Source organism: Myripristis murdjan, chromosome 6 (genome assembly GCF_902150065.1).
Source record: "Myripristis murdjan chromosome 6, fMyrMur1.1, whole genome shotgun sequence".
In the NCBI taxonomy this organism is placed as follows: Eukaryota; Metazoa; Chordata; class Actinopteri; order Holocentriformes; family Holocentridae; genus Myripristis; species Myripristis murdjan.
In genome coordinates, this window is record NC_043985.1 from 23643735 (window position 1) to 23668066 (window position 24332).

General features: G+C 41.7%; 1 protein-coding gene across 2 annotated transcripts; it reads left to right on the plus strand.

Moving 5' to 3' along the window:
- Positions 1 to 543: 543 nt before the first annotated feature.
- Positions 544 to 23945, plus strand: eea1 (early endosome antigen 1). 2 transcript variants are annotated; one of them, XM_030052875.1, is made up of 30 exons: positions 544 to 688; positions 3273 to 3350; positions 3557 to 3669; positions 3841 to 3895; positions 4015 to 4080; positions 4266 to 4296; positions 4386 to 4490; positions 4808 to 4929; positions 5951 to 6106; positions 7285 to 7299; positions 7601 to 7717; positions 9999 to 10337; positions 12708 to 12857; positions 13366 to 13485; positions 14452 to 14655; positions 14946 to 15146; positions 15321 to 15434; positions 15589 to 15744; positions 15940 to 16079; positions 16222 to 16552; positions 16717 to 16818; positions 16901 to 17095; positions 17262 to 17444; positions 18190 to 18375; positions 18487 to 18618; positions 19115 to 19300; positions 19449 to 19687; positions 20051 to 20171; positions 20510 to 20608; positions 20766 to 23945. In XM_030052875.1, the coding sequence occupies exons 1-30, from the start codon at positions 665 to 667 to the stop codon at positions 20886 to 20888; spliced, it is 4203 nt and encodes a 1400-aa protein (XP_029908735.1). In that variant the 5' UTR covers positions 544 to 664; the 3' UTR covers positions 20889 to 23945. The 2 variants fall into 2 exon arrangements, with proteins under 2 accessions (XP_029908735.1, XP_029908736.1); XM_030052876.1 differs by lacking the exon at positions 7285 to 7299.
- The last annotated feature ends 387 nt before the right edge of the window (positions 23946 to 24332 follow it).

The following is a 24332-nucleotide window of genomic DNA, read 5'->3' on the forward strand; positions in this document are numbered from 1 at the left end:
TGCCTTACCTAGATCTGTTTAATCAGCCCCCCCTTAAATTTCTCAGCCTTGATTAGATTTGAACACTAGAATTTGTAAGGAAACTTAAGTTTGTTGTTGTGGTTGAATGTGCAGTATGAGAATGCATTTACTTATTTATGTTCCATAGGGAAATACTCCCCTCCCACATGAACAGGAAACTATGACAGGAAATCACAGTCAGAGCATTGGCCTACGCGTTATGACAACACACCAGTAAAAGAGGAGAGAGCAGATTATTCGGTGGTTTTAGTTTGATTATCAAAGTATTGGACGATCAGAAAAAAAATACCGTTTGTGCATGTGTGAACAAATGACTGGAATATTCTGCTCTGCACCGTCATCTTGTATATAAATTATTTCAATAAAAAATATATTGCTTATTGACCATATTCCCAGATTCATCTCAGTTTATTTCCCCCGCAAGTGCACTGCAACATAATGACGTGTTTTAAGTTTGTTCATATTCTTGAATGTGGCTAAGTTGTGAGGGTCCTGCTCAGCCATCCTCCCCATGACCCGCCCATTCACTGCTGCTGCTGCTGCTGCTGCTGCCTGAGTTGGTCAGGTGTTCGTTGTACAGCGACGTAAACTTTGCATTTGAAAACCTTTTGGATTTTGTGGCGACGCAGACACAGCCGAGGCCATGCTCAGACGGATACTTCAGATGGTAAGACTCTTGGATGGAAAAGGGCAACGGTGCCGCTTGTTTTTGTTAAACCAAGTCGATTTCCTTGGGAGACACAGGCCTATCCTTGTCTGTACTCGGAGCCGGGATGCGCGTTTTTGAACCCGGGGTGGTGCGGGTGGGCGGGCTGTTTCGTTTTAGCCAATGGATCGTCTAAAACACGATAACTCCGCCAGCGCGTCACATCTTAGTAAATATATCGAGCGCTCCTTCTGTGGGGGCGACGCAGCTAGCCATCTGATGCTAACTTGGTTCGATTGATTGATGCTATTCTTGACATAAGGATGTAATATCTATCTATATACACAGTGGCTAATGCAGGCTAACGTGTCCATCTCGCTAACATTAGCCTATGAGTACAACATTATGCACCTAACCTGGCTAGTTGTTGTAAAATACCATATTTTACCCATTTCTCAGTGTAACGTTATATTTCAATGTTGACATGCTAACGGTGACGTTAGCCACAGGTTGAACGTTGGGAAGCCTAGTCTCGGCTGGCTGACCACAACATGGAAATAACGTCCCTTGGCTACTGTAGCTTACCCTGCTGTTTATGGTCAGATGTGGTCGTGCTAGTTTGGATAAATCACCAGCCAGTCACCTCTTGGGCTTGTAAAAGAAGCAAGCTAGCTGTACCCTTTGCATAGAACTACATTTACCATAAGCCATTGCGAACAGTGTGACTGAAAACTTTGTCGCCTCGGACCAAGTTAAGGTCAGCTGGAAATGAGGAAATTCCTCCCGAAAACAGCATTCATGAGGCAGCTGTTGCCAAAAATGTGGTCTCAGGCCTTCACGGGTCCCAGTACAATGAGAAATAGCTGTTTTTAATCATTCAGCTTCTTAGAGGTTTGCATCTAATATAGTGAATCTGGAAGTATTACTGTTAAGCTGGTTTTGAACGATTGTTTCCCTCGCTGTTTCATCTTACCCTAGAGTTGGCATGCAAGTATGCACGTAGCATTTATAATCGAAAATCAGAGGGTGTTCCCTGGGAGACTTTCTTTTGCTTATCAAAGACACAGTTTGTGCTCTAATGGGGTAAAAACTGTGAGAACCCCTGTCCTAGTCTTTTTCCAGTTTTTGAAGATATTGATCAGTGATGTATTGGCACTACCGCCTTGTACATGGATGTTATTTCTTATTCTGGTACTGTGTCTATACAGCTCCCACACTTAACTGACTACAGCTGCATACCTTCCAAAATAATATGATATATTCCTAAAACAAGACTAATGATATTTGTTATATGTGAGAGCGTTTGTTTATTTGTTTTCTATCGATCCTCAAACTAAAGCTATCAATCAGTCAGTCAATATCACCTTGATACACAGAAATGACTTTGAATTAAATCAGTGTAGTATTATTTTTGTATGATGGCTGTTTGCTCACGTTGGGTCAGAGTGCATTCCATTAGGCAAACATTGAGTCCACCTTCAAGGCAAGAGGCGTTTCTCAATCTCAGCCTTCCCATATGCCCTGAGATGACACTGTTCAAAGTACTAAACACCCACCAGTGCACACACACACACACACACAAACGCACACACACAGACACGCTGGCCTCATTCATGCATGCATAGCAATGAATCATGCACCAAAACAAATCCTTTTGCTGAATGGACCACCAGTGGTTTGCTGCAGGTTAGTTGTAAATTGAAAATAAATATGCATGAGATGTCCACTTTATATGTTTGTGCACAGACCAGTGGACTGATCTGATTTCGAGTCCTGAGTGTTAAGTTGCATATCATAGTTGGAGGCTATATACATATCTGCCTCCTCAAAGCTGTACTCTGAGTTGATTTTTTTCTTATCAGTCTGCTTCCCTCTCCTTGTGACCTAAATAAGAGGGTTCTTTTTTTTTATACAACCTGGATAGTGGTTCTGTCACATGACCACATGCCACCAGGAGGTTTGAGGTAGTGCGCGTAAAATAAACACTGACATTACAAGCACAATAGTACTTGTGGATAAAAAAAACATGTATTTTGCTTTTCTTTTCCACAGTAGGCTGAATATCAGCAGATCACTGGAAGAACCAACACCCATTGTACATGTATTCACTGATAATACGACTGCCTATAAAGGAGAATACAATGTCACTCTAGAAATGCGCATTTTACAGATATATTTGTTACATTTTGGAGATGTGTGCAGAGGCGCCATTGCAGGCCTTGGCTTCTTGTCTGGACCGCCTCCTTGTTTTTTTTTTTTTTTTTATGCAAGACTAATGAATATTTGGCTCCCACACTTGACTGAAGATTGTCAGCAATACAAATAAAGAATGCAAAGGTCTGAGGGCCCAGACAATACGTGCAACATTTCTCTGTGTGTGTGTTGAACGTGTAACATCGATGTATTACAGAAAAACAAAATACAAGAGAGAGGTAATTTTTTTAATGCAGCAGTGTTTGTTGAACTTATACCACCCATGTGAGTTGCCTCTGTGATTGCAGCCAGTACAAAAGGATACAAAATCAGATCTGGATTTTTCTTTAATCGCCATCCTCCACAGTTACATGTATATTAGGACTAAATCAGTTCCTTCTCTCCTCTCCAGACTCCTGGGAAAGGAGGCTCCCAGAACACAGAGTCAGAGCAGCCCAGCGCAGACCTCAACAATGACCAGACCTCTGAGGTAACCTGGACACTCATTTCTCTGATTGACCACCTGTGGCTGTAGTCTACCCTGCAGTCATCTGTGTTTGTTTGTTTTTTGTGTAAACGCCACCACAATACTGTGTGGTGTAATGACAGTTGTCTTTTGAGTCTGTTTGATCATATAAATATAATTCAAAGTCAGCATCACATGGTTGGCCTGAACAATTGTGTTTCTGTATGCAGGGGTTCATCTGTCCCCAGTGCATGAAGTCTCACAACACTGCGGAGGAGCTGTTCAAGCACTATGAGCTGTTCCATGATACTGGAGACCTACCCTCTCATGTGGCCCCCACTCGGTGAGAGACATCTCCACACACACACACACACACACACACAGTGCATTCATGTCGTTATTCTTAAATAAATTATAACAAGGAGTCTATTTTTGGACCTCACCATGAATGTATGTCTTTAAGACTGAGTATTGTTGTGTCTGTTTTTGTAAATGCATCCCATCTTCTTTCTAGGGAGGATCTTACAATGCTAAGGCAAGAAGTTCAGGATCTGCATGCTTCTCTCAAGGTACGTTCATGTGTTTGTGGACGGTAACTGCAAAGGATCTTTAAAATCTAAATTGTCTGTTTGCTCAAAGACAGTAGACAGTCGATTTTGCATCCTTGTGTGCAATTTCTCTTTAATAGGAAGAAAGATGGTTCTCCGGAGAGCTCAAGAAGGAGTTGGACAAAGTTCAAGGACAACTGAAGCAAGTAATTTCTTTAAGATGTTTAATATGTACTGTAGTGGCAGTCACACTTTGCAGGAAAATTATATCAAACGAGAGTATGGGGGGTAGTTCGCTGGCATGACAGTGAACTAGATGCTAGATGTGTGCTCGTTCTTACTGTGGGGACTAGACATGTACGTGTTCTTCTCTTTTCCTTTGAATCCACAGAGCGATGGACAGATGGGCTCAGAGGATTCAGGTAGGGGAGATTACGAATACATTTGAAGAAATTATTCCATTTGATCATAAACTTCAATCACTAAATCACTGACGGTGCTCTTTTCTCAGTGCTGGAGAGAAAGCTGAGTGAAGCTGAGACAGAAAAATTCAACATCAAGCAGATGAAAGACCTGTTTGAGCAGAAGGCTGCCCAGCTGGCCACAGAGATAGTGGGTTAGTGTGGGCCTATGCAGGCTGGGAGACTGGGAGGGCTGTGTCAGTGGTTTGGCATTTCTATGAAAACTATAGTACTTATTTGCTAGATCACAGTGAAGCCTGAAACCATTGTATTTTATCCAGTGTTGCATTTGCTATTTCTCTTTTTATGCAGCTTTAAAGCCTAAAGGAATTATAGTTTTTGCATATTGTACTGTGATGCTGTTTTTTCGGTAATTACTTTGGGTGAATTTCACTTTGATACAAATCTGTAGTTCATCTACATTGTTTTGATTAGGATGTTTTTAAATTTACTAAACTGCTGAACCCAACAGACATAAAGTCCCGCTATGATGAGGAGAAGAGCCTGAGGGAGGCTGCCGACCAGAGGCTTGCCAAACTGACTCAAGAGCTGCAGAATGAGAAGCAGGAAAGCGAGAGACTCCAGACAGAGCTGGTACGACACACACACACACACACACACACACACACACACACACACACATATTATTTATTCCCTTCTTATTCCCTAAAAATACTTGGAAACAGGGTGGAATGGTTGTCGATATTCACATAATTACACACGCGTGTCCTTTAGTGTTATCCACTGTTTCTGGGTTAGATAGGTTTTATCCAAACGCAGATCTTGTGTTAGAAATTCAGGGAGTGTAAGTTAACACCTTCCTTCAATGTTTCCTGTATTTTGAAATGATAAATCAGCCTTGCATTTTTGGGCTGGGCCGTAAATTCAGCACCAGTGCCCTCTGTTTAACATAGTGCAAATTCCCTAATATTTTACACTCTGAAGTGCTTATGGATGAAAATGTGTTTTGTCCACATCAAAGAGGAAGAGGTATAATCCAGGTCAAAAAGACGATCAGCTGCTGCCCATAGTAAAACTCACATATGAGGCTAATGTTAGCTAGTCATACTGTGGTCATAACTGGGTTACTTTATGTAAATGCATTAACAGGCAACATTATATATATTATATACATCATGCATTTTTGGAAGGAACACCAGTTAAATCCCTTTCACATGGGACACACAGCAGTTTTGCGCCAAGTTATACTAACTTGACCTATGTCATCAAATTGCACCCAGAAGTCATTTAAAAATTATTTTTCAAAAAGATGTACATAATGGCAGTCTGAGTTATGCATGCTGCAGTTTTGCTGAGGTCAGATTTATTTCAAATTTGTTGCTCAAATAAATAATTACTTCTTTTGTAGAAGAAAAACATACATCCAACTCAGTTAAGTTTTGGCAGCAAGGCTCACTAATTTGTTTTCCAGACATGATGACAGAATGATGACAGGCACAGTGAGTACATGCCTAAAAAAAAAACAGGTTAAACTATTGACATTTGACTGGTGTTAGTCTTGTTTTATCTTGCACTTATAAGGCCCTGTCTTGACTCCACTCTTGGCCACACTTTGCCCCCTGCCCTGATGGAGTGTCTCTGCTCTGCCCCCTAGCTGCAGCGCCCGGGAGTGGAGGATGTGGAGGTGCTGCAGAAGGAGCTGGTGCAGGTGCAGACACTGATGGACTGCATGACACGTGAGAGGGAGCAGGAGTCAGAGAACCTCAAAAGGCACTATGAGGAACTGCAGGCTAATTACACTACCTCAGAGGTGAGGTCACCAAATAACCACATATCCTGTAAATCATCAGGTTGTTTTTGGTCGGACATGCCTGTACTGTTTCCAACTAAAACTTTCACTTATGTGTTGCGGCCTAACCTATGACCCCGCCACACCCAAGTGCTACTCGTCACTAACACATAGGCACACACATACACACACATTAAGCAATCATCTGTGAGATTATGGAGGGTTGAAGTGAGATAGTTTGTCTAATCAGTCATTTGTTCAGACCACCCATTCCACTTCACTGCAAAGAACAGTTTTCTAGTTTCTTATTTTAATCGGCTCCAATACTTCTGATTTGCTGTATTTTTGTTGAACCAGATGGCTTCAGGCCTAATTCCCAATCCCGCTTGGCTGCCTGCTGCATAATTCAGCCTTACTTCCTGCATTATTGATCCCAGCAGGCTTTGGGAGACGAGAGAAGCAAGTATTTATAGGGCCCTGTCAGACAGCTCCAGGCCTCATAACTCACTTTCTGCACATCCCTGCAACTAATCTCGAGGAAGGAGAACTTCATATTCTAACACTGGGACACTGCAGTCTGAATACATTTGAATACTAAATATCTTTTTGGCTCAGGCTGTTTGACTTTTAATTACGTAATCGCCCTCAAGTTTAATGAACAAGTGACTTTGCTGCAGTGACTTACGATCTGTGAGAGCCTGGAAAAGGCACTATATCTCCCGTGTGTTTGAGTCTCATTGAAATAATGGTCAATAGTTAGTCTTTGGGTCTGTTAGCCAAGCTCTTCAGCATTCCCTCTATGATATAAAACTACAAGGCTTTCTCAAATAATATACCAATACAAAGCTAGATTTGTGTAATGAACAAAAAGCCAGTTGTAGTTGCCCAGTGTATTATATTACTGTACTGCCCGGGTTCACTCATAGTCCACTGCTGTATCCCCTCCTTCGTATTACAATTCTCAGTTTAATGCTATCATTGCAAGATGATGTGATGCTGGTGTGCATTTTTGCTCTCCAGTGTAAATTGGTGATGATTTTTTTTTTAATTCAGTCAAGCAGCATCTTGCTCTGTCTAGCAGTATCTGACCTCTAGATTGTTGTATCATGACTTACCTGTGTCCTTTGTCTCTTTCCCTCTCCTCTTTCTTCTACCCCTCACACACTGTGTCCCTCTCCAACACTTGCTCTTTCTTGAAGATTCGTAAACTGGAGGTAAAGCATGCCGTTTCATGTCGGCCCCAAATTTGGTTTCATCCTTTGAGTTCTTCGTTTGACATGTTTCTCAGGAACAGGATTTTTGTCCACAGTCTTTTACTTTTATATATTTGAGTTGTTTTTTTTTTTTTTTTGTGGGACTGAAACTTGTGTTTTTCTTTTTTACTCCGGTCATGGTTTGTGTTCAGCTTCGTTTTCTGTTTGCCCTGAATGCCAAAGTGGTACTGTGTACTTGTTTTTTTGTCTGCCAGATGTCCTGCAAATGGACTCTGATGTGTCTGTCAATAATGTGTTGCAGATGACAATATCCCAGCTAAAAGCAGAGCTGGAAAAGGGTCCCCAAGAAGCCGCTGTCTACACACAACAGATCCACCAACTGCAGGGCAATCTGAACAACTTGCAGCAACAAAGCCAGGTAACATACACACAAAGGATGAAGGGGGAGGAACGAGGTAGAACTGCAGGTTGCTGCTCACAGTAGACTTCAAATACAGAACTAATGTTAGTTATTCATATTGTGAGCATAATTCTATAACTTAATATAAATTTGATAACAGGCCATGTTTGTGCATTCTTATCAGGAAAAGCAAATACTGAAAAGTATAAAGACTGATGGATTATTATTTATGTTTCACACCAGGCGTATACTAACTTCACTGTTCAAACACCATAGGCCTGTGTCAATACATTGCACCCTGAAAATGTTGAGTTTCTTTTTCTTTTTCTTTGTAATTTTTTTTTTTTTTACAAAAACCCACAGAATGACATTCTGAGTTAAACATACTGTGACACTGCTGAGATCAGACATACTTCCTCTGTGTTGCTAAAACAATTAAGCCTTTTATTGGTAGAGGAAGAAATACGTCCAACTTCCTTCACTTTCAGCACTGAGTTGTCCTTTTTTCCCCAGAGGTGGTGACGGAAGCTTCTAGTGAGCGCAGCGTCTCTGTCACACAACACATGCCCAACCAAACAAATACCTAACCACTGTTATTTTAGTTATGTGACAGTTATACGATTCTGTTTGGTAACCGCAAGCACAAACATTGTCTACCATGGCATCTGTCAAGCAAGCATACCACAAAACATTATTTAGAATTTGCTTTTACCACAGTAATTTTAACAAGCCTTGCCGCCTGCCCTTCACTGCAGGACATGCCAGCCTACTTTCTGTAAACTTGGCTCCGTTGCTCGGCAGCACCTATCACAATACCCTGCTGTCACCGAGCTATGTGAGCCCTCATTGGCGAACTGCACATGTTGACAAAAATCACACGCAGGTCTATAATTAAACCAGCAGGGGGGGATCTCTCTCATGCCAGTGCTGTCACTTATGGTAAAATACAATCGCAGGTGAGAACACTGACGCTCTGGGGCCTGAGGGAACAGAGGACCTTTGCTTAGGTTACCTGCGAGAGATGAAATCCTCCCATGTCGGGCATGCCTCTTGCATTCGTCTGCCAGCCAAGTAGATGAGAGCGATTAGATTGATCTCCAACGGGACGTCCCATCACTGCAATAGAACACTTTGAAATCTGATGCAGATTTTTATCACCAGAGACAAAACTGATGGAGCAAACACTGAGGGATAGAGGATCGGTATATAGAACAACCGATATGGGTTTCATTGGACCATAATGCGGGGATTAGCGATGAGTGGCTCTGCAGCAAACCGTGACAATGACACGTGAGAGGACAGTAACAAGGCCATGAGAAGGAGAGGAATGAACGAAAGAGGAGGGGAAAAAGAGGAGGATTGCACTGCGGGGCTGTGGGACAGTTATAAATGTGGGCCAGCTGCAGTATGTGAGCCTAAGAGCTAACAGATAAAAGAGTTTATTGTACCTCTGTGATGTCCAGAAGCCCTGTCACAGCCCCTAGTTAGCAGCACGCTTCAATATTAACAACATTTTGTTCTTTATCACCCTGCTGCCAAGTTTACTGCAAGGCTTTACCGCACATACTCTGGTATTTCAAGTTCCATGTCGTAAAACCCTCCCTTAGAAATGTCATGTCACACCTCTACCCTGAATATTTTTCTGACGTGAGGCAGCAGTGTTCTTTTCCACAGCTTATATCACATGTGACTTGGGTGCTTGTGTCTTGTTGGAGCTCCTGTCACATTTTCACTGTGTTTTCTTTAGGAAAGAAAAGGGAGATTCTTGTTTTTCCAAGATGGCTTAATTGATGACTTAGGCAGTTGCTCATTAATCTTTTTACGGTTTTCAACCCTCATACTAGACCCCTCCCTTTCAAGACCCCATACTAAGGCTGAATAGTCAGTCAAAATATTATTGACACTGTAATATGTCCAAGTGAAATATCTGAATCGCAGCCACTGTAATTTTATGGTAAGGGGAAAATGTGTGATTAAAATACCATTTTTTTTTTCAGTGAAAAAGAAAATTATGATCCAAACTAAAATTATGATCCAAACTAAAATCTGGAGTCATATAACAATTACAGTATCTTTAAAATACTTGCAATGTGATTTTTTTTTTTTTTTTTTTTACCACATCATTAATCATGAAACTTAAGAGAAAAAATGTTATACACTGTCATGATTTGTGTCTTGTATCCTCTCACTTTCTTGCTCTCATGTCTATTCATGCTAGAAAGAGGTGTCTTTCACCTCTGTGATTCTCAGCCTGTGCTCAGTCTGCTCCATGTTAACTTGTACTCTCCCTTTCTCACAGAGCCTGTCTGAAAAGCTGGCACGCAAAGAGAAGGAGTACCATGAGCTGGAGGAGCGGCTGGCGAGTGAGCAGGTTGCCAAGAGGGAAGTTCAGGACAGTCTACATCAAAGGGAGACGGAGGTTCAAGAGCTTCAGGCTAGGGCCACAGGGGCCGAGGCCTCCCTGCAGAAAGCCCAAGCAGAGCTTGGAGAGAGGAGTGAGGAGGTGGCCAAGTTGAAGAAGGAGATGGTTGAGCTGGAGGTGAAGCATGGGGAGCTGAAGGTCGAGAGGAAGCAGCTGCAGCAGCAGAGGGAGGAAAAGGAGAGTCAAGGTGCTCAGCAGCAGACTGAAATCAGTCAAGTGAGTAAGACTCACAGTGTACACACAGACTAGTGGATGCTCTAGTCAAATCACACAGTTAAACAGCCTTTCTTTACTCAGCCCTCTGGGCCATAGATGTTTCAGTGGAAGAACAAGATTCTTATGCTGCACTTATTGCACTGAAAAGCACAGTGTTGTAGTGGCTTAAGCACTCTTGGTGGTGCTGTTTGACACCAATTGAAGAATTTGATTCTGTCTGCAGCTTCTGTGCCTCTACGTGTTAAGTACAGCCCAAGGCACAGCGGTGAACAGCACCAGCAACATTTTTGAGGTTGATATTGGTCATTAATCATGTAATGTGATATAATTAATCATGTTAAGGCAGATTTTTTTGTCCTGGTGTATGGATTATGAAAATGAGGGAAACAATTGAATAAAAATGTTAACTGGTAATGTATACACACATCCAAGCCAAAAACCAAAAACAAGCAAACAATGAAACAAGAAAACAGCTTGCACACTACAGGGCTCTAATTTACTCCAGTTAATTGCACCAAAAACACTGTGACGTTTTCATCAGGCAAAGGTACAATGCCCAGTGGCATCTGCAAACAACTGAATAAAGCCAATAATAGCTCCACTATGAATTCCAAAACACCCAGTTTGAACTTTCCCTTTATTTCAGAAATCATGACAAAACTACAAATATGGTTTGTATATGACAACCAGCTATTTAAAGTTCCCTTTATTTGACCATGGAGCACAGAGTGATGTTGGCTGCATGGAACTCCGCACGGGACTCTGGTTCACAGAAAAAACTCACTGATTATTGGGAATTTGGATAAAACAGGTTTTAATTTTGGGAAAAAAGTGGTTTAAATTACAAAATCTGAAGGTATATCATTATAGGCCAAGGTCTTGGCTGTTCAGCAATGTACCGGTGCAACCTCCTCATTTTGCATTTTTTTCATAAAATAGGTTTTTCCAGTTATTAGGCTACTTTGTTTTTGTCAACACCGTCACCGTAATGTTTTTTTTTAAATTTGAAAAACAGATTTTTGTATTAAAGAGACTATTACTTTAATAACTCAACAGCACCAAAGAGACATATTGTAAGCATATTCATTTAAAACCAATATAACTGCCTCTGACGGTGGTGACACTAATCTGACGGTGGTGACAGTGGCCTCATTAAAACATACATTTCCAAAATTTATACCACTCAAGTCAATGGCTTCTTGCTTAACAACTTTATTTAACTATTTGGTACAAAAAATAACAATCCTGAGCACTGTTATAAGCATTTTTCAGACTTCAGTCATCACCGTCAGACAGAAAACCTGACGGTGGTGACGTCTGACGGTGGTGACAAAAACCGACTCTTTCACATGATAAGCATGAGTTGTTCACATTAGCCAGCTTGTTTTCACCCTGTTGCTACCTGCATCAGATCTCTTCTTAAAAAGTATACATTTATTCCATAATCTAATTTAATATTTTTTATACAGAAGTGACGGTGTTGACAATTTATGGTTGTGACAGTAGCAGTGTCCAAAAATATGAAGAGATTTAAGAGAAAATAGAAAACTTCCAGGAGCCTGAGTGGTCTTGAAGCATGCAATAGAGCTGAAGGTTTGAAAAGGGCTCCTCAGGAACGTAACTGACCTTGTAGTTTTTTTTATTATTATTTTTTAAATAAATATCTGACGGTGGTGACGAATATCTGGGACACATTTTGAGCAACCACAAAATAATAGTAAATATTGTTCAAAACCCATCGTTTGTAGTTTTTAATACATATTATGATGTACTCTTTAATGTGGTAAAGATATTATTCAATGAAATTATTACTTTTTGTTGTTTTAATCAAGTTGAAATGATTATCTCCTGTCTGAGGACAACTGCTTTTGTAGGCCATGGGCCAACATATAATCATTAAATTAATACAAATTAAAAATAAACCTATAAAAGAACCTTACAAATGTGCAAAGGACCCCCTGATTATGCCCTTGATTCTTTCTATTCATTAAAATGTGGTAAATTTCCAGAAGAAATAGCATTTTTCTTAGTGGGACATGATTTATCCAAATTCTCAAGAATCAGTGAACTATCTACATAGCGCTGAATGGCTGAGGCGCATGCAAAATTTCTCTTCCACCACCATATGAAAACACCATAACTTCACATGAATTTTTCAACAAAGTGGAAGATGGGCTCAGATTTAATGAGGAAAGGATTGGCAGAGGTTGGTTATAAATGATCCACAAATATTGGACAGTATTGGGTAGTAACGTGATCAACAGCAAAGTCCTAATTTAAGGCCCTCGACTGTATTTTTGAAGTCTCATCTGAGTGTTGCCTTCTTTTCTGTTTATAATCGTCATCTTTCTTTCTATGTCTGTCCCATAGCTGCATGCTAAGCTGCTAGAGGCGGAGAGGCAGCTGGGCGAGCTGCAGGGCCGCCTGAAAGAACAGAGGCAACTGTCCGGGGAGAAACTGAAGGATCGGGAGCAGCAAGCAGCCGACCTCCAGCTCAAACTCTCTCGTGCTGAGGAGCAGGTAGGCATTTAGCTGAAACTTTAATGAACCCTGTGGGAATACTGGGTTATTGGAATAGCAGAAAAAGAATGCAGATATAAACAGAGAAAATAGGAAGTATGGAAAACAACACAATGAATAATTCCATTCAGTTAAGTGTAGTTTATTTGTAGTGATACAATTGTGAAGCAGAATGATTTCAACATAGTCATAAAAAGTCATGATTTAAGAAAAGTCAATCTGTGTACACAAATCAGGGGGGACACACAAAAAAAGAACTCACCTCAAAAAACAAAATCAGTGTGAAAACGCTAAAACATAACTGTATGGGATTACACAGTCTGAAAAACAGCATATATATATATATAGTCATATAGTAAAAATGATGTATTTACTTACATACATAAACATTGAGATACAAACCATGGAATTCAGTTGTACGAATTACACAAATTCCGTCCATGTAATACAACTCAGTTGCATTGTGGCCGGAATTTCAAACCACGTTTTTCATCTTTTGTCCCTGCAGCTGAAGGAGAGCGGCAGTAAGAGCACAGACCTGCAGCACCAGCTGGAGAAGGCCAAGCAGCAGCACCAGGAGCTACAGGCACTGCAGCAGAACACCAACGGCAAACTGCGGGAGGCACAGGTACTGCAGCCAAGAAAAGCCTCACTGCTTCAGGGAAGAGCTGCACTGTCAGCAGTATTATGAAACAGTAAGCCACAACAGGCTGTACTGTACAATGCATTGAAAATGGAGTGGATGCATCCCTGTAACTAAAAGGAAATGACACAGATGTGTCAAAAACCATTTGTTTTAGCATTACAAAACACTTGTCACTTTTTTTCAAGCAACATGTACAGCTTGCTTATTTTGTATTTCCACTTACACTGCAATGTAGAGCAAGGGATCTATGAGCTTTCCAGCTTCCCAAGTCTGTCAGTTTTGAATGAATAAGTGCAAGCCACTCATTTTTATCTCTTTAGAATTATTTTGTCACTAGGACAATGAGATTGGTACTCAGTTTTGTCCATATAGGCATTGTTTTCATTGCTTTGGATTTATCCTTGCTAGCTAGTATGTTTGCTTTGAAATTCAGCAACAGAAGTGCAAAGACAACAGTGGAAATTGGCAGTGTGCAAAAAGTCAATATGGAAGCTCAGAGCAGAGATCCAACAGAAGAATACTGTTATTGTACAGTCCTCCATCACTGATCCATTGAAAATTAGGTTGGTTGGGAGTTTTGTTTCAACACATCACAGCATCACATCATTTTGTGCTATGTGGTGGTAGAAGACATACTTCCTGCACATTTGAATGTTATTTAATTGCAGCTAAACAGTAGTGCATGTACTGGAATAAATGGAGATGTTCAGTCATTGCAGTTTGAAAGTGAGCTGTGACTAGTGTGAGTTTATCAGCTATTACAGTGGCTTCCAACATGACAGAACTTATACCAGAGCTGGCAATTTTACATCAGTTCTAGTTTTCTGATTTATACCATATACAGAACATAAAATCCCAACTTAAAGCAACTGTCCTCAAAATCAAACATTTTGGCAAAATACCTTGCACAGTTTTTTGCTGCTATGCTGACTTGCCTCTACTCTTCAGAATGACCTGGAGCAGGTGTTGCGTCAGATCGGGGATAAGGACCAGAAGATCCAGAACCTGGAGGCTCTGCTGCAGAAGAGCAAGGACATTGTGAGCCAGTTGGAAGCAGAGAGAGAGGACCTGTGTGCCAAAATCCAGGCTGGGGAGGGAGAGACGGCGCTGCTCAACCAGCTGAAAGAGAAAAACCACACACTACAAGAACAGGTTGATGCACACACACACACACACACACACACACACACACACACACACTCACCACTCACATTTTACATAAATGCAGGCTCACTTTGATATTACATTGCAAAGGATTGGATACATATGTCCACATGTGCACATATACAAACACAACAGTTGAGAAAACTATGTTCACAACTCAAAACTGCAGTGGGGAGTGTGAAAAGTAGCAGCATAAACAAAGGCTGTTTGAACACCACTGTGAAACAATCAGTCATTATGTGTGCTTACAAGCTTTCCTGTATCTGGGGGATGTAAAGGTGGCCCACTTGACAGACAAGCTGAAGAACCAATCAGAGAGCCACAAACAGGCCCAGGATAACCTCCATGAACAGGTCCAGGAGCAGAAGGCCCTTCTGCGATCAGCTCAGGACCGAGCTCAGTCTCTGGAGACCTCAGTCACTGAAATCACCACACAGCTGACAGAAAGCAAGGAGAAGGTGGCCCAACTGGACACTCAGGTAAATTTCTGAATGGAACTGAATAATACACCGTGGAGTACTTGACAAAAATTTTTTCCATGCATTCTTAGATTATAAGATCAGTTTATATGGACTGATCCAAGTATATTATCTTGTCCTTACATTTGTTTTTTTAATGAAAATTCAATTTTTTGTTTGTCTGTTTCCCTGTAGCTGAAGGCCAAGACAGAGATGCTGCTATCTGCAGAAGCAGCCAAGTCTGCTCAGCGGGCCGACTTGGAGAACCACCTGGAGACTGCACAACATGCTCTGCAGGACAAGCAGCAGGTCAGCGTCTGTTCAGGGCTATTGATGTTGAAACTTGACCAAAGTGTAACATGGAGCCCCTTATTTCTGAAGACTGACCTCCACTGAAGACTGACAGAGCCTGCTCTGTAAAGATCTGTTCAACAAATGCTCCCTTTCCCACCATCTTGTGTAGGAGCTGGGCAAAACTCAGAAGAAGTTGGAGGAGCAGGCCAAGAGACTGCAGGAGAGGCAGGAGCAGTGCAGCCAGATGGAAACCAGTCTGAAGGAATGCAAAGACAAGCTGCTGACCTCAGAACAGCGCATAGAACAGTTGGAGGTGCTCAATAAGGTTGGTTATGAATTTTTGGTGTGAGTGCACACAGCCCTACTTTGTATGCACATTGTATCCAAGTTATTATGCAGACATGGGTGCATATCTCTAAGATAACTTTATAAAAGTCAAGATAAAAGGCTTGTGTCGTCTGCCTCGAGTGTGTGTCTTTTGTGTTTTCTTAAGGGAGTCTGGTCTCTTTTTCTGTGACAGAAACTGGAGTCACAGGTGGTGGAGGTGCAGGCCACACGTGATCAGGCACAGCAGGAAGTGCAGAAGCTCCAGAAGGAAGGGTCAGAGGTTAAGAAGAAAAGCAAAGAGCTGCAGCGGCTCCTTGAAACTGAGAAAGCAGGGTAAGATATTCTACACTGAAGGAACTAGTTTGTCAAATATATGACTTAAGTTGTGGTACCGTGAAGCTTGTTCCACTATATTGCTCCACTATATTATAATGAATTACCCCTAACAATCCATTCATGTCATTTCGTTGTTAAGGGCTGCATCACTGCAAGAGGAGCTGAAGAAAAAGGCAGTTGCTTTGAGTGAAAGCCAGAAGCGTCTTGTGTCATTTGAGCAGGAGAAAGCTGCTCTGCAGGCCAATCTTGACAAGATGACCCAGGAGGGGAAGGTCCGGCAAGCAGAGCTGGATAAGAAAACCCAGGGCTTGGCAGCAGATTTACTTAAGGTCCAACAGGAGAAAGAGAATCAAGGGAAGGAGCTTGCCTCGACAAAGGAAAGCCTAGCCAACGCCAACAAGGCACTGAAAGAGAGTCAAAGCCAACTGGACAAGGAGAAGAAGAGCAATAAGGCAGCCATGGAGGAGATGGTAGGTTCAGTTAGCTGCTGCCTGGCTCAAGTCAGGTTCAATGTAATTGTCCTATAATGGCAGAATTTGCAACAAGAAATAACAATGGCCACATAAATACAGCTCCTGTGCAGCTATCCTTTGGTCGTCTTACTGAACATAAAATATCTTACTACACTCTTTAGGCAAAGTCTAATGAGAAGGCCAAACAGGAGCTTCTTAAGAGCAAGGAGGCCATCACCAAGGAAATGAAAGAAACTAAAGAACAGATGGAGCAGATGAGAGAGGTGAGCTTTTAAACATGTAGAAGAAGCATTACTGCAACAAACTGGACAATTTCAAATCTGTTGTGTTTTCCACAAATTTCAGGCAGAGAAAAATTTGAAGATGCAGCTGGCTTCATTAGAGCAGCAGCAACTGAAGACTCAAGAGGCTCTGAAAGAGAAGGACAGTAGTGTGCAGAACCTGCAGGCACAGCTAAAGGCAGCCCACGGGTCCTTGGAACAGGAGAGGAAGAAGCTGGAGAGCCAAGTGAAAGAGTTACAGGATGTCAGCGTCAAGAAGGCAAGCAACATCTCATGCAGACTGTGGCTACTGTTATCATACCAGCCACATAAACGTCTGTTGACATGGTGGATATTAATGTTAGCTCCCATCTGTTTGCTGTGAGGTATTTTGCACTGTGCTTGGTTTATGTATGTGAGAGTGTGCTTTCTTCCTTGGTCACCAGGCTGAAGAGGAGAGCAAGCTGAGGGCCCAGGTGTCAGCACTGGGACAGAATCTGGCCTCTGAGAAGAACCAGGTAGCCGAGCTTCAAAAAGCCTTAGAGCAGAGCAAAGACGGCTTCACCAAGCTGCAGTCTGACTACTACGGCAAAGAGTCTGAGGTCTCAGCACTGCGTCAAGACCTCAAGGTAAGTTTCTACGGGGATGCGACGAAGGCATGGGGGCTGATACTGTTGTGTCTGAAGAATATTTCAAGTGATTGTTGGGTTCAGAGGAGAAAAGGGTTGTAATTTCTGCTGAATCACAATTATCAGTGTAAGCATACTATCTTAAGTTTTTGCGACTAATATTTTGGTAGCCAGACAAGGTGTGTGGAAAATGAGGTGTAGATAAAACTGTCTGGGTTGAGGATAAGGCAGGATATCAGAGGCTCTTGCGACAGCCTGGCAGACTGACATTAATAAATTAATATCGCCTGTGAAAATTAACCAAAGCCTGAGCAATCCAGCTATTGTTGGGGTAAAACACATTACACAGAAGAGCATCACAGTACTTAGAGTACATGTAAATTAACCCATTATCTTTTCAACAAGTAGTCATTTACAAGTAGTCATCTATTTAGTTACTTTTTAATATAAGCAAGCTGTTGCGTAACATGATCATTTATCCTTAATCTTTTGTTATGGCAAAATCAAATAAAAATAAAATCCCTGACTGTTAATTATGGGCTGAACAGCAGCTGCGCAATACATTTATTGCAGTGTTAAGACATTAATGATAGTAACACTGTAATGCAACTAGTTACTTTTAGAAGTGTCATTCCCCAACATGGGCTCTAGCATAATCACATTTTGGGGGGAAAAAAGCATGCAGCTTTAATGTTGCCTCTCCCTGCCTACCTAGCTGGTGAATTGTGTGACCTCTCTCTCCCAGACATCAGAGGAGAAGTTGAGCCAGGGCCAGGAGGAGCTGGCTGCTAACCGGACTCATCAGACGGGCTTGGAGGCTCAGATCCAGGAACTGAAGACAGCCCGGGCCTCTTTGCAGCAGGAGCTGGGCAAACGGGACCAGAAGCTCCAGCAGCAGGACCAAGCCCTGAAAGAAGTACAGAAACAACAGGTTAGACCAATAGACAAACTCACACACACACACACACACACACACACACACACAATGTGACATGACATGATGTATGATGTGACTGACTGAGTTCCTGTCTTGCTCACCCAGGGTCTGGCTAAAGAGGAGCTGGAGAAAGAGAAGGGCAAAGTAGAGGAGCTGAACAAAGCCAAAAGCGCCCTGGAAAAGAACAGCACCAGACTGACTTCTGAGCTCAAAGCACTAATGGAAAAGAGTGAGAAGGTCAGTAACTATTTTTGATATCCTTATATCGTGTTTATATCCTGTCCACAGTTGTTTTATGCTAACAATAAAAGGTCTGTATCCCCTTCTTGTCACTCTGACAAGAGACAGCCATGTAGTGAATATACATGTATATGTATATGGCAGCTGTGCTGATATTATGGCTGTGCAGCACAGCTCATCCCATGTATCAGTTGGCTTGAATAATAAATAAAGCAGTGTTTTCGTAGCAGTGATAAAAGCACAAAAAATAACACATTTTATGTCCCAGGAGAAGCATGAACAGTCAAAATAAATCCGGTCCACCAGGGTTGTCCACATATTAGTTGAGCAGATGATCAAACAATGCACTGAATATCATATAGGCTACCGGTATTTGATAGGTAAGATCCAGACGAGTCCTTCTTAAAGACGAATGCATACTCTTACATGCTGCTCTATTAATTTTGAACCAGCTAACTATTACACACACACTTACACATCTGTTGTTTTCCAGGAGCTGGGTGAGTTGCAGGAAGCCAAACAGCTGTTGATTCAGCAGAAACTGGAGATGCAGGGCCAGGTGGAGGCAGCGCAGACTGCTCTGGAGCAGGAGAAGAAAGAACATCAGGCCACCAGGGACAGCGTGGCCAAGAGAGAGGAACAGCTTCTTGTCCAAACCAAGGAGGTCCAAGCTCAGCTGGTAGGCTCAACCACCAAATTTTTTCATATAATGATGATTCCACCCATGAATATCCTGCTATCATTTCTGTTTGCGCAGCTGAACTGATGTTAGTCGGTCTCCTCTTGAAGATTCATTATGTGAACTTATTCATGCCTTACTGCTAAAGGTGGCAGAGAAGCGGGCTAGGGAGGAGCAGGTGAAGCGCGGGGAGGAGGCGGAAGCTAAGCTGGGTGTGCAGGTGACCGCTCTGAACGAGAACGTGGCTACGCTGAAGAGGGAGTGGCAGGGCAGCCAGCGGCGGGTCAGTGAGCTGGAGAAACAGACAGACGAGCTGAGGGGAGAGATCGCCGTCCTGGAGGCCACCGTCCAGAACAACCAGGATGAGAGACGGGCTCTGCTGGAGAGGTGTGTGTGTGATCATGTTCACTAATGCATGCCCACGTACATGATGAGCTCACCACCAGAGTAATTTTTGGTTCAAATGTTTTTTTTTTTTTACTTTTGTTTTGTTTTTTTCTTTTATCTACATGTACTGCATAGTAAAAAAGAGTTGAGTGTCATAGAAAGTTGCTGAAGTACATTTAAGTAAATTAAATACTCAGTGGTTATAGTGCATTCAATGGCAGTACTCCAGTGTAATGTGCATTGGATGATATAGTTGAGGTGTGTGCAAAAAGGATTACATACACACAGACCAACCAACCAACAAACACGAAGAGGCCAGATCGCACTGGTAAAAGTCAACATTGTTTTGTGGTTTTGTTTTAGGTGTGTGAAAGGTGAAGGTGAAATAGAGAAGCTTCAAGGCAAGGTGGTGGAGATGAGGAGGAAGCTCGACGACACGACAGCAGCCATGCAAGAACTGGGCAGAGAGAACCAGTCACTGCAGGTCAGCTGTTGGAGTTGAAGCTGAAGAAAGATAACCTGTTTTAAAGGACAAATCCAGTTTTTTGTTCATGTTTTAGCCTCGGATTTTACACTGCATGCATGCTTCACCATCCATCGTCTGAAGACTGTTACATTACAATACAAAAATCAACTAGAAGAGACTTGAAATTTGCTTGAGATAGGTCATCGATCATTATGAATGTTGTGCTCTAACAGTAAATAGTTTTGCATAGTAAAAAATTATGTGAAGTTCAGACAGTCTGGCTACGATGTGCTCAGCTCATCTCAGATATGTAACAAACACATCATCGTAACAATTGTTGTTGGTCCTGGCTTTAGATCAAGCAGTCGCAGTCTCTAACCAGGAAGTGGGCTGAGGATCACGAGGTGCAGAACTGCATGGCCTGTGGGAAGGGCTTTTCTGTCACCGTCAGGAAGGTGAGATTTTGAACATCTTTGGTTTTTGATGTTTATATGAAATGACGGTACATCAGACACACATAAGTGGAATCGTTCATAGTATTTGCTGTGTAAACGTTGCACACCTAACCTTTCAATAAATTGTTTTCCCCCACCCCCTCTCCTGAATGTCCAGCACCACTGCAGACATTGTGGAAACATTTTCTGCGCTGAGTGTTCGTCTAAGAACGCCCTCACCCCCTCCTCCAAGAAGCCAGTGCGTGTGTGTGAAACGTGCTTTGAGGAGCTCCAAGGTTGATTTCCCCCCTCTCTTCCCTTTACCCCTCTCCACCCTCCACCTCCCCCCAACCCCAACCCACTCCTCCCCCTCCAACGGGCAGAAGAAGGCGTGTCTTGTCAATTTTAATGTGCACTATAACGGACAGACCCAGTGGAAGGACACTCATCTTCCTGTGACGACAGTGATTCAGCTCTGGCGCTGAGGCTTTTGGTCTTCGCGCAGCTGAAGAGGATGGGATATGCACCGGAGCCATGTGATGGGATAGGGCGGGATAGTCCGTATCTGTTTTGTGCCTTTGCTACTCCTGTGGACTGCCAGAGAGCGGAGACAGGGAATGCTACACAGCACCATTTCATCTCTTCAAACCCCATATTCGGACATCCATCTTGGTTTTGCATCATTAGCGTTAGCAAGGTGGTTGACCGGAAGTGTCTGGTGTACAAGGCTGGACATCAGCCGTCTGGATGCCTGAGACAGAGAACGACACTGAAAGTGTGTTCTGGAAGTAAATATTGTAAAAGTGGATGTAATTGTGATTTTGAAAGTCGCTGCTGCCGTACAAAGGTAAATGCAAGTAACTGTGTATTTTGATAAAAAAAAAAAAATCATAAAGGCCTCTGTGATGCATTTGTGTGTCATTCAACTTTATCTTATGCCTAAAACAGAAACTTAAAGGATCACTTTTATAGCAACTTATAAAAACAGAAGTAAAACCAAGTAGCCAGTGCATACTGCTTTTGTCATTTTTACTACAGCTGCATTTTCTGCCAGGTACTCAACAACTCTGAATTTCTGACCATCTGTGGAAACATTACTTGCAATATAATTTTTTAATTTATGTTGAAGATATATGTAATGTACAGTATAATTTAATTTGACCAATACATGAACACTAAGGTGTAGCCAGATGACAGATGTTTTTGAGGAAATACTTCAACACCTCCATGTAAGAGAAAATATTTGTGCTTCAACAGAGAGACATACTGTATACAGTTAAGTCAGTACATAGGATGTGATATCCAAAAGGGTATGATTTCAAAAAGTAGATAAATATGTGAGCAATCTGTGGTTAATTTACTGGCAATACTGGGTTGTATTGATACAAAGCCAAAGGAATACGCTCAACTTTTTAGGGATTTTAGGGATCAAAGCTCATGAATGGACTCACATTTCATCCACAGCCAAGATTTCACTACATTACAGAAAGCAGTTTATCAGATTTTGTTATAGAATTTTTATTTTATTTTATTTTACTAACAATATTCTATAGAGGGCAGGAGGCCAAGACCAGTGAAAGCAGTTTAATGCACATTTTCTTTGTATGGCAGAGTGGTCGTGTATGTCTTGAAAAAGTAAAGTATTCAGCCTATTTCATGACCAAAGAATGTCTGCTGGAGGATTATAAGCAAGATGATAGCCTTGACTTTCTTTCACATTAATTTCAGTAATTAAATTTTTTTTTTAGTGTGTGTGTTTGAAAGCGTTTGAGTTTTAAATCACATTTTTATCATGAACACAGGCATGCATGAGGATTTAATTTTTTTTTTTAATGTACATTTGATTTTGTCGTCGCTGTGCTACATTTCTTCAAAACAGAATTACTTTTTGGTGCATCTTAATTTCAACAAATTGTGGTGCTTTTTGCAGTCTGATAATGCAGCCATGAAAGGTGCTTGCATGTTCCTTATGTTTTTTTTGTTTTTTTTCTTTCTCCTGCTGCCTGTCTCCACTCAACAGCATCGACTACTGCTGGAGCTGTGTGCGCTCTGCTTTCAAGCAATAACTGTGGCTGTGTGTGATGTGGCTGTGACAGGGTGTATGTTTCGGTGTAGTAACTGGATGTGTGTGTACAGTTGGGCTGCTGTGTTGTCTGCCTGTACAGCTCCTAGATGTGTATGTTCGCTGCTCAAAAACCTCAGTATCTCTCGCACATTTTTTCGAGGGGGGGATGTCCGTGCTGAAGTGCAGTGGTTACTGTAGGTTCTCTGTACGACCTGTCTGTAACTGAGAACACTGTAAGAGTTGATTCCTTCTTTGTATAATTTATGTTTGCTGTCAAGTTATTAGATATCGGTAAGATCTTTTGTGCAATTGTCTAACGACTGGAGTAGGGTGTAAAACTAAGCCGAGCGACAATGCAAGCTGTTCTGGCGTTTTGCAAAGAGTGGCTTGTTTAGGGCTTAGGCTTACCAACTTAGCTCTTAATGCTTGTATGCTCTGTAGAAATGAATGTCCATCTCAGTTGCAAGCTTTCATAAGAACACACATTTCTCTCTGCGTTGCATTGATTTCGTTATGTCTACCTCAGATTGGCACAGAAAAAGGCACTATTTCTAAATCTTGGAGATGCTAAATATTTTCTCCTTGGCTGCATTTAATTAAGTATTTGTGATTGATTCTTTTTTTTTTTTCCAAGTTGTATAGTCCCTGAAGCCCAGAGAGACGATCTGCACCTTATTGTATTCTGGGCTCATCCATGCAGCTGACCAAACCCAGCCACAAACATAGGACCACCAACTTTATACAGGCTTCAGCATTTCTAACCCTAATGTACTTAATTGCTCATTAATACTGAGGCTATCATGATTATGTTTGTAAAGTGTTTGTTTGTAATGAACGAAAAAGAAATATATAACACTTGTGGATATAGAACCACAGCAACAGCGAAACATGTAGATTCATCACTGTCGTTCATTTTTACAAAATGGCACCACAGACCTACAGTGCACTGAATTGTGGCTTGTTTCGTGTTGATGTCAGTTATCATGCATGATGAATCAATCAGCTTGTGGCTCACACACTTTCTCCATGTTTTGTGTCTGGTTATCATATTTGGTGGTTGTGAGGGTGTGCCTTAGGCCAACTTCTTGTACAGTAAGTCTTGCTCCCTGTTACTCGTGGGCAGTGACGTGCACCATGTATTACCAGTCTCAGTGAGTGACCACATGACTAACCTGAAGGGAGGAACTCTCAAGAAAAGGAAAACAATGTAATTTATGTTCACATGTACCATTTGATTTTCTAATTCTCCATCATGACTTAAAGTAAATAAAACCTATGTTTCTATTTCTCATAGGTTATGTTTTTTTGTTCGCGCTAAATAAGACAGGGCTCCCTGTCTCAGACCTTCAAAGTTAGTGGCGTGGGGGAAAAAAATTTAAAAATAGGCTTTAAAAGTTTTCAAAAATGAATAAAATGAACATGGAAGTATTTTTTTTTTTTTTAGATGAAAACATCAGACTGAGATTCAGCAACAGTTCCAATCTCTGGACTTATTTCTTAAGGTCAGCACTTGTCTATTGTGACAAGCGTCATATGTCTGTTATGGATAATTATATTATGGATATTTTCTTTGCTATAGCAATTTGCCTATGTTTGACAAGTGTTATGCCATAACCTAAAATGTGTGTGAATTGCACCACAAAGACTTGAAATGTCAGTATAAACTCCTTCTGCAATTTC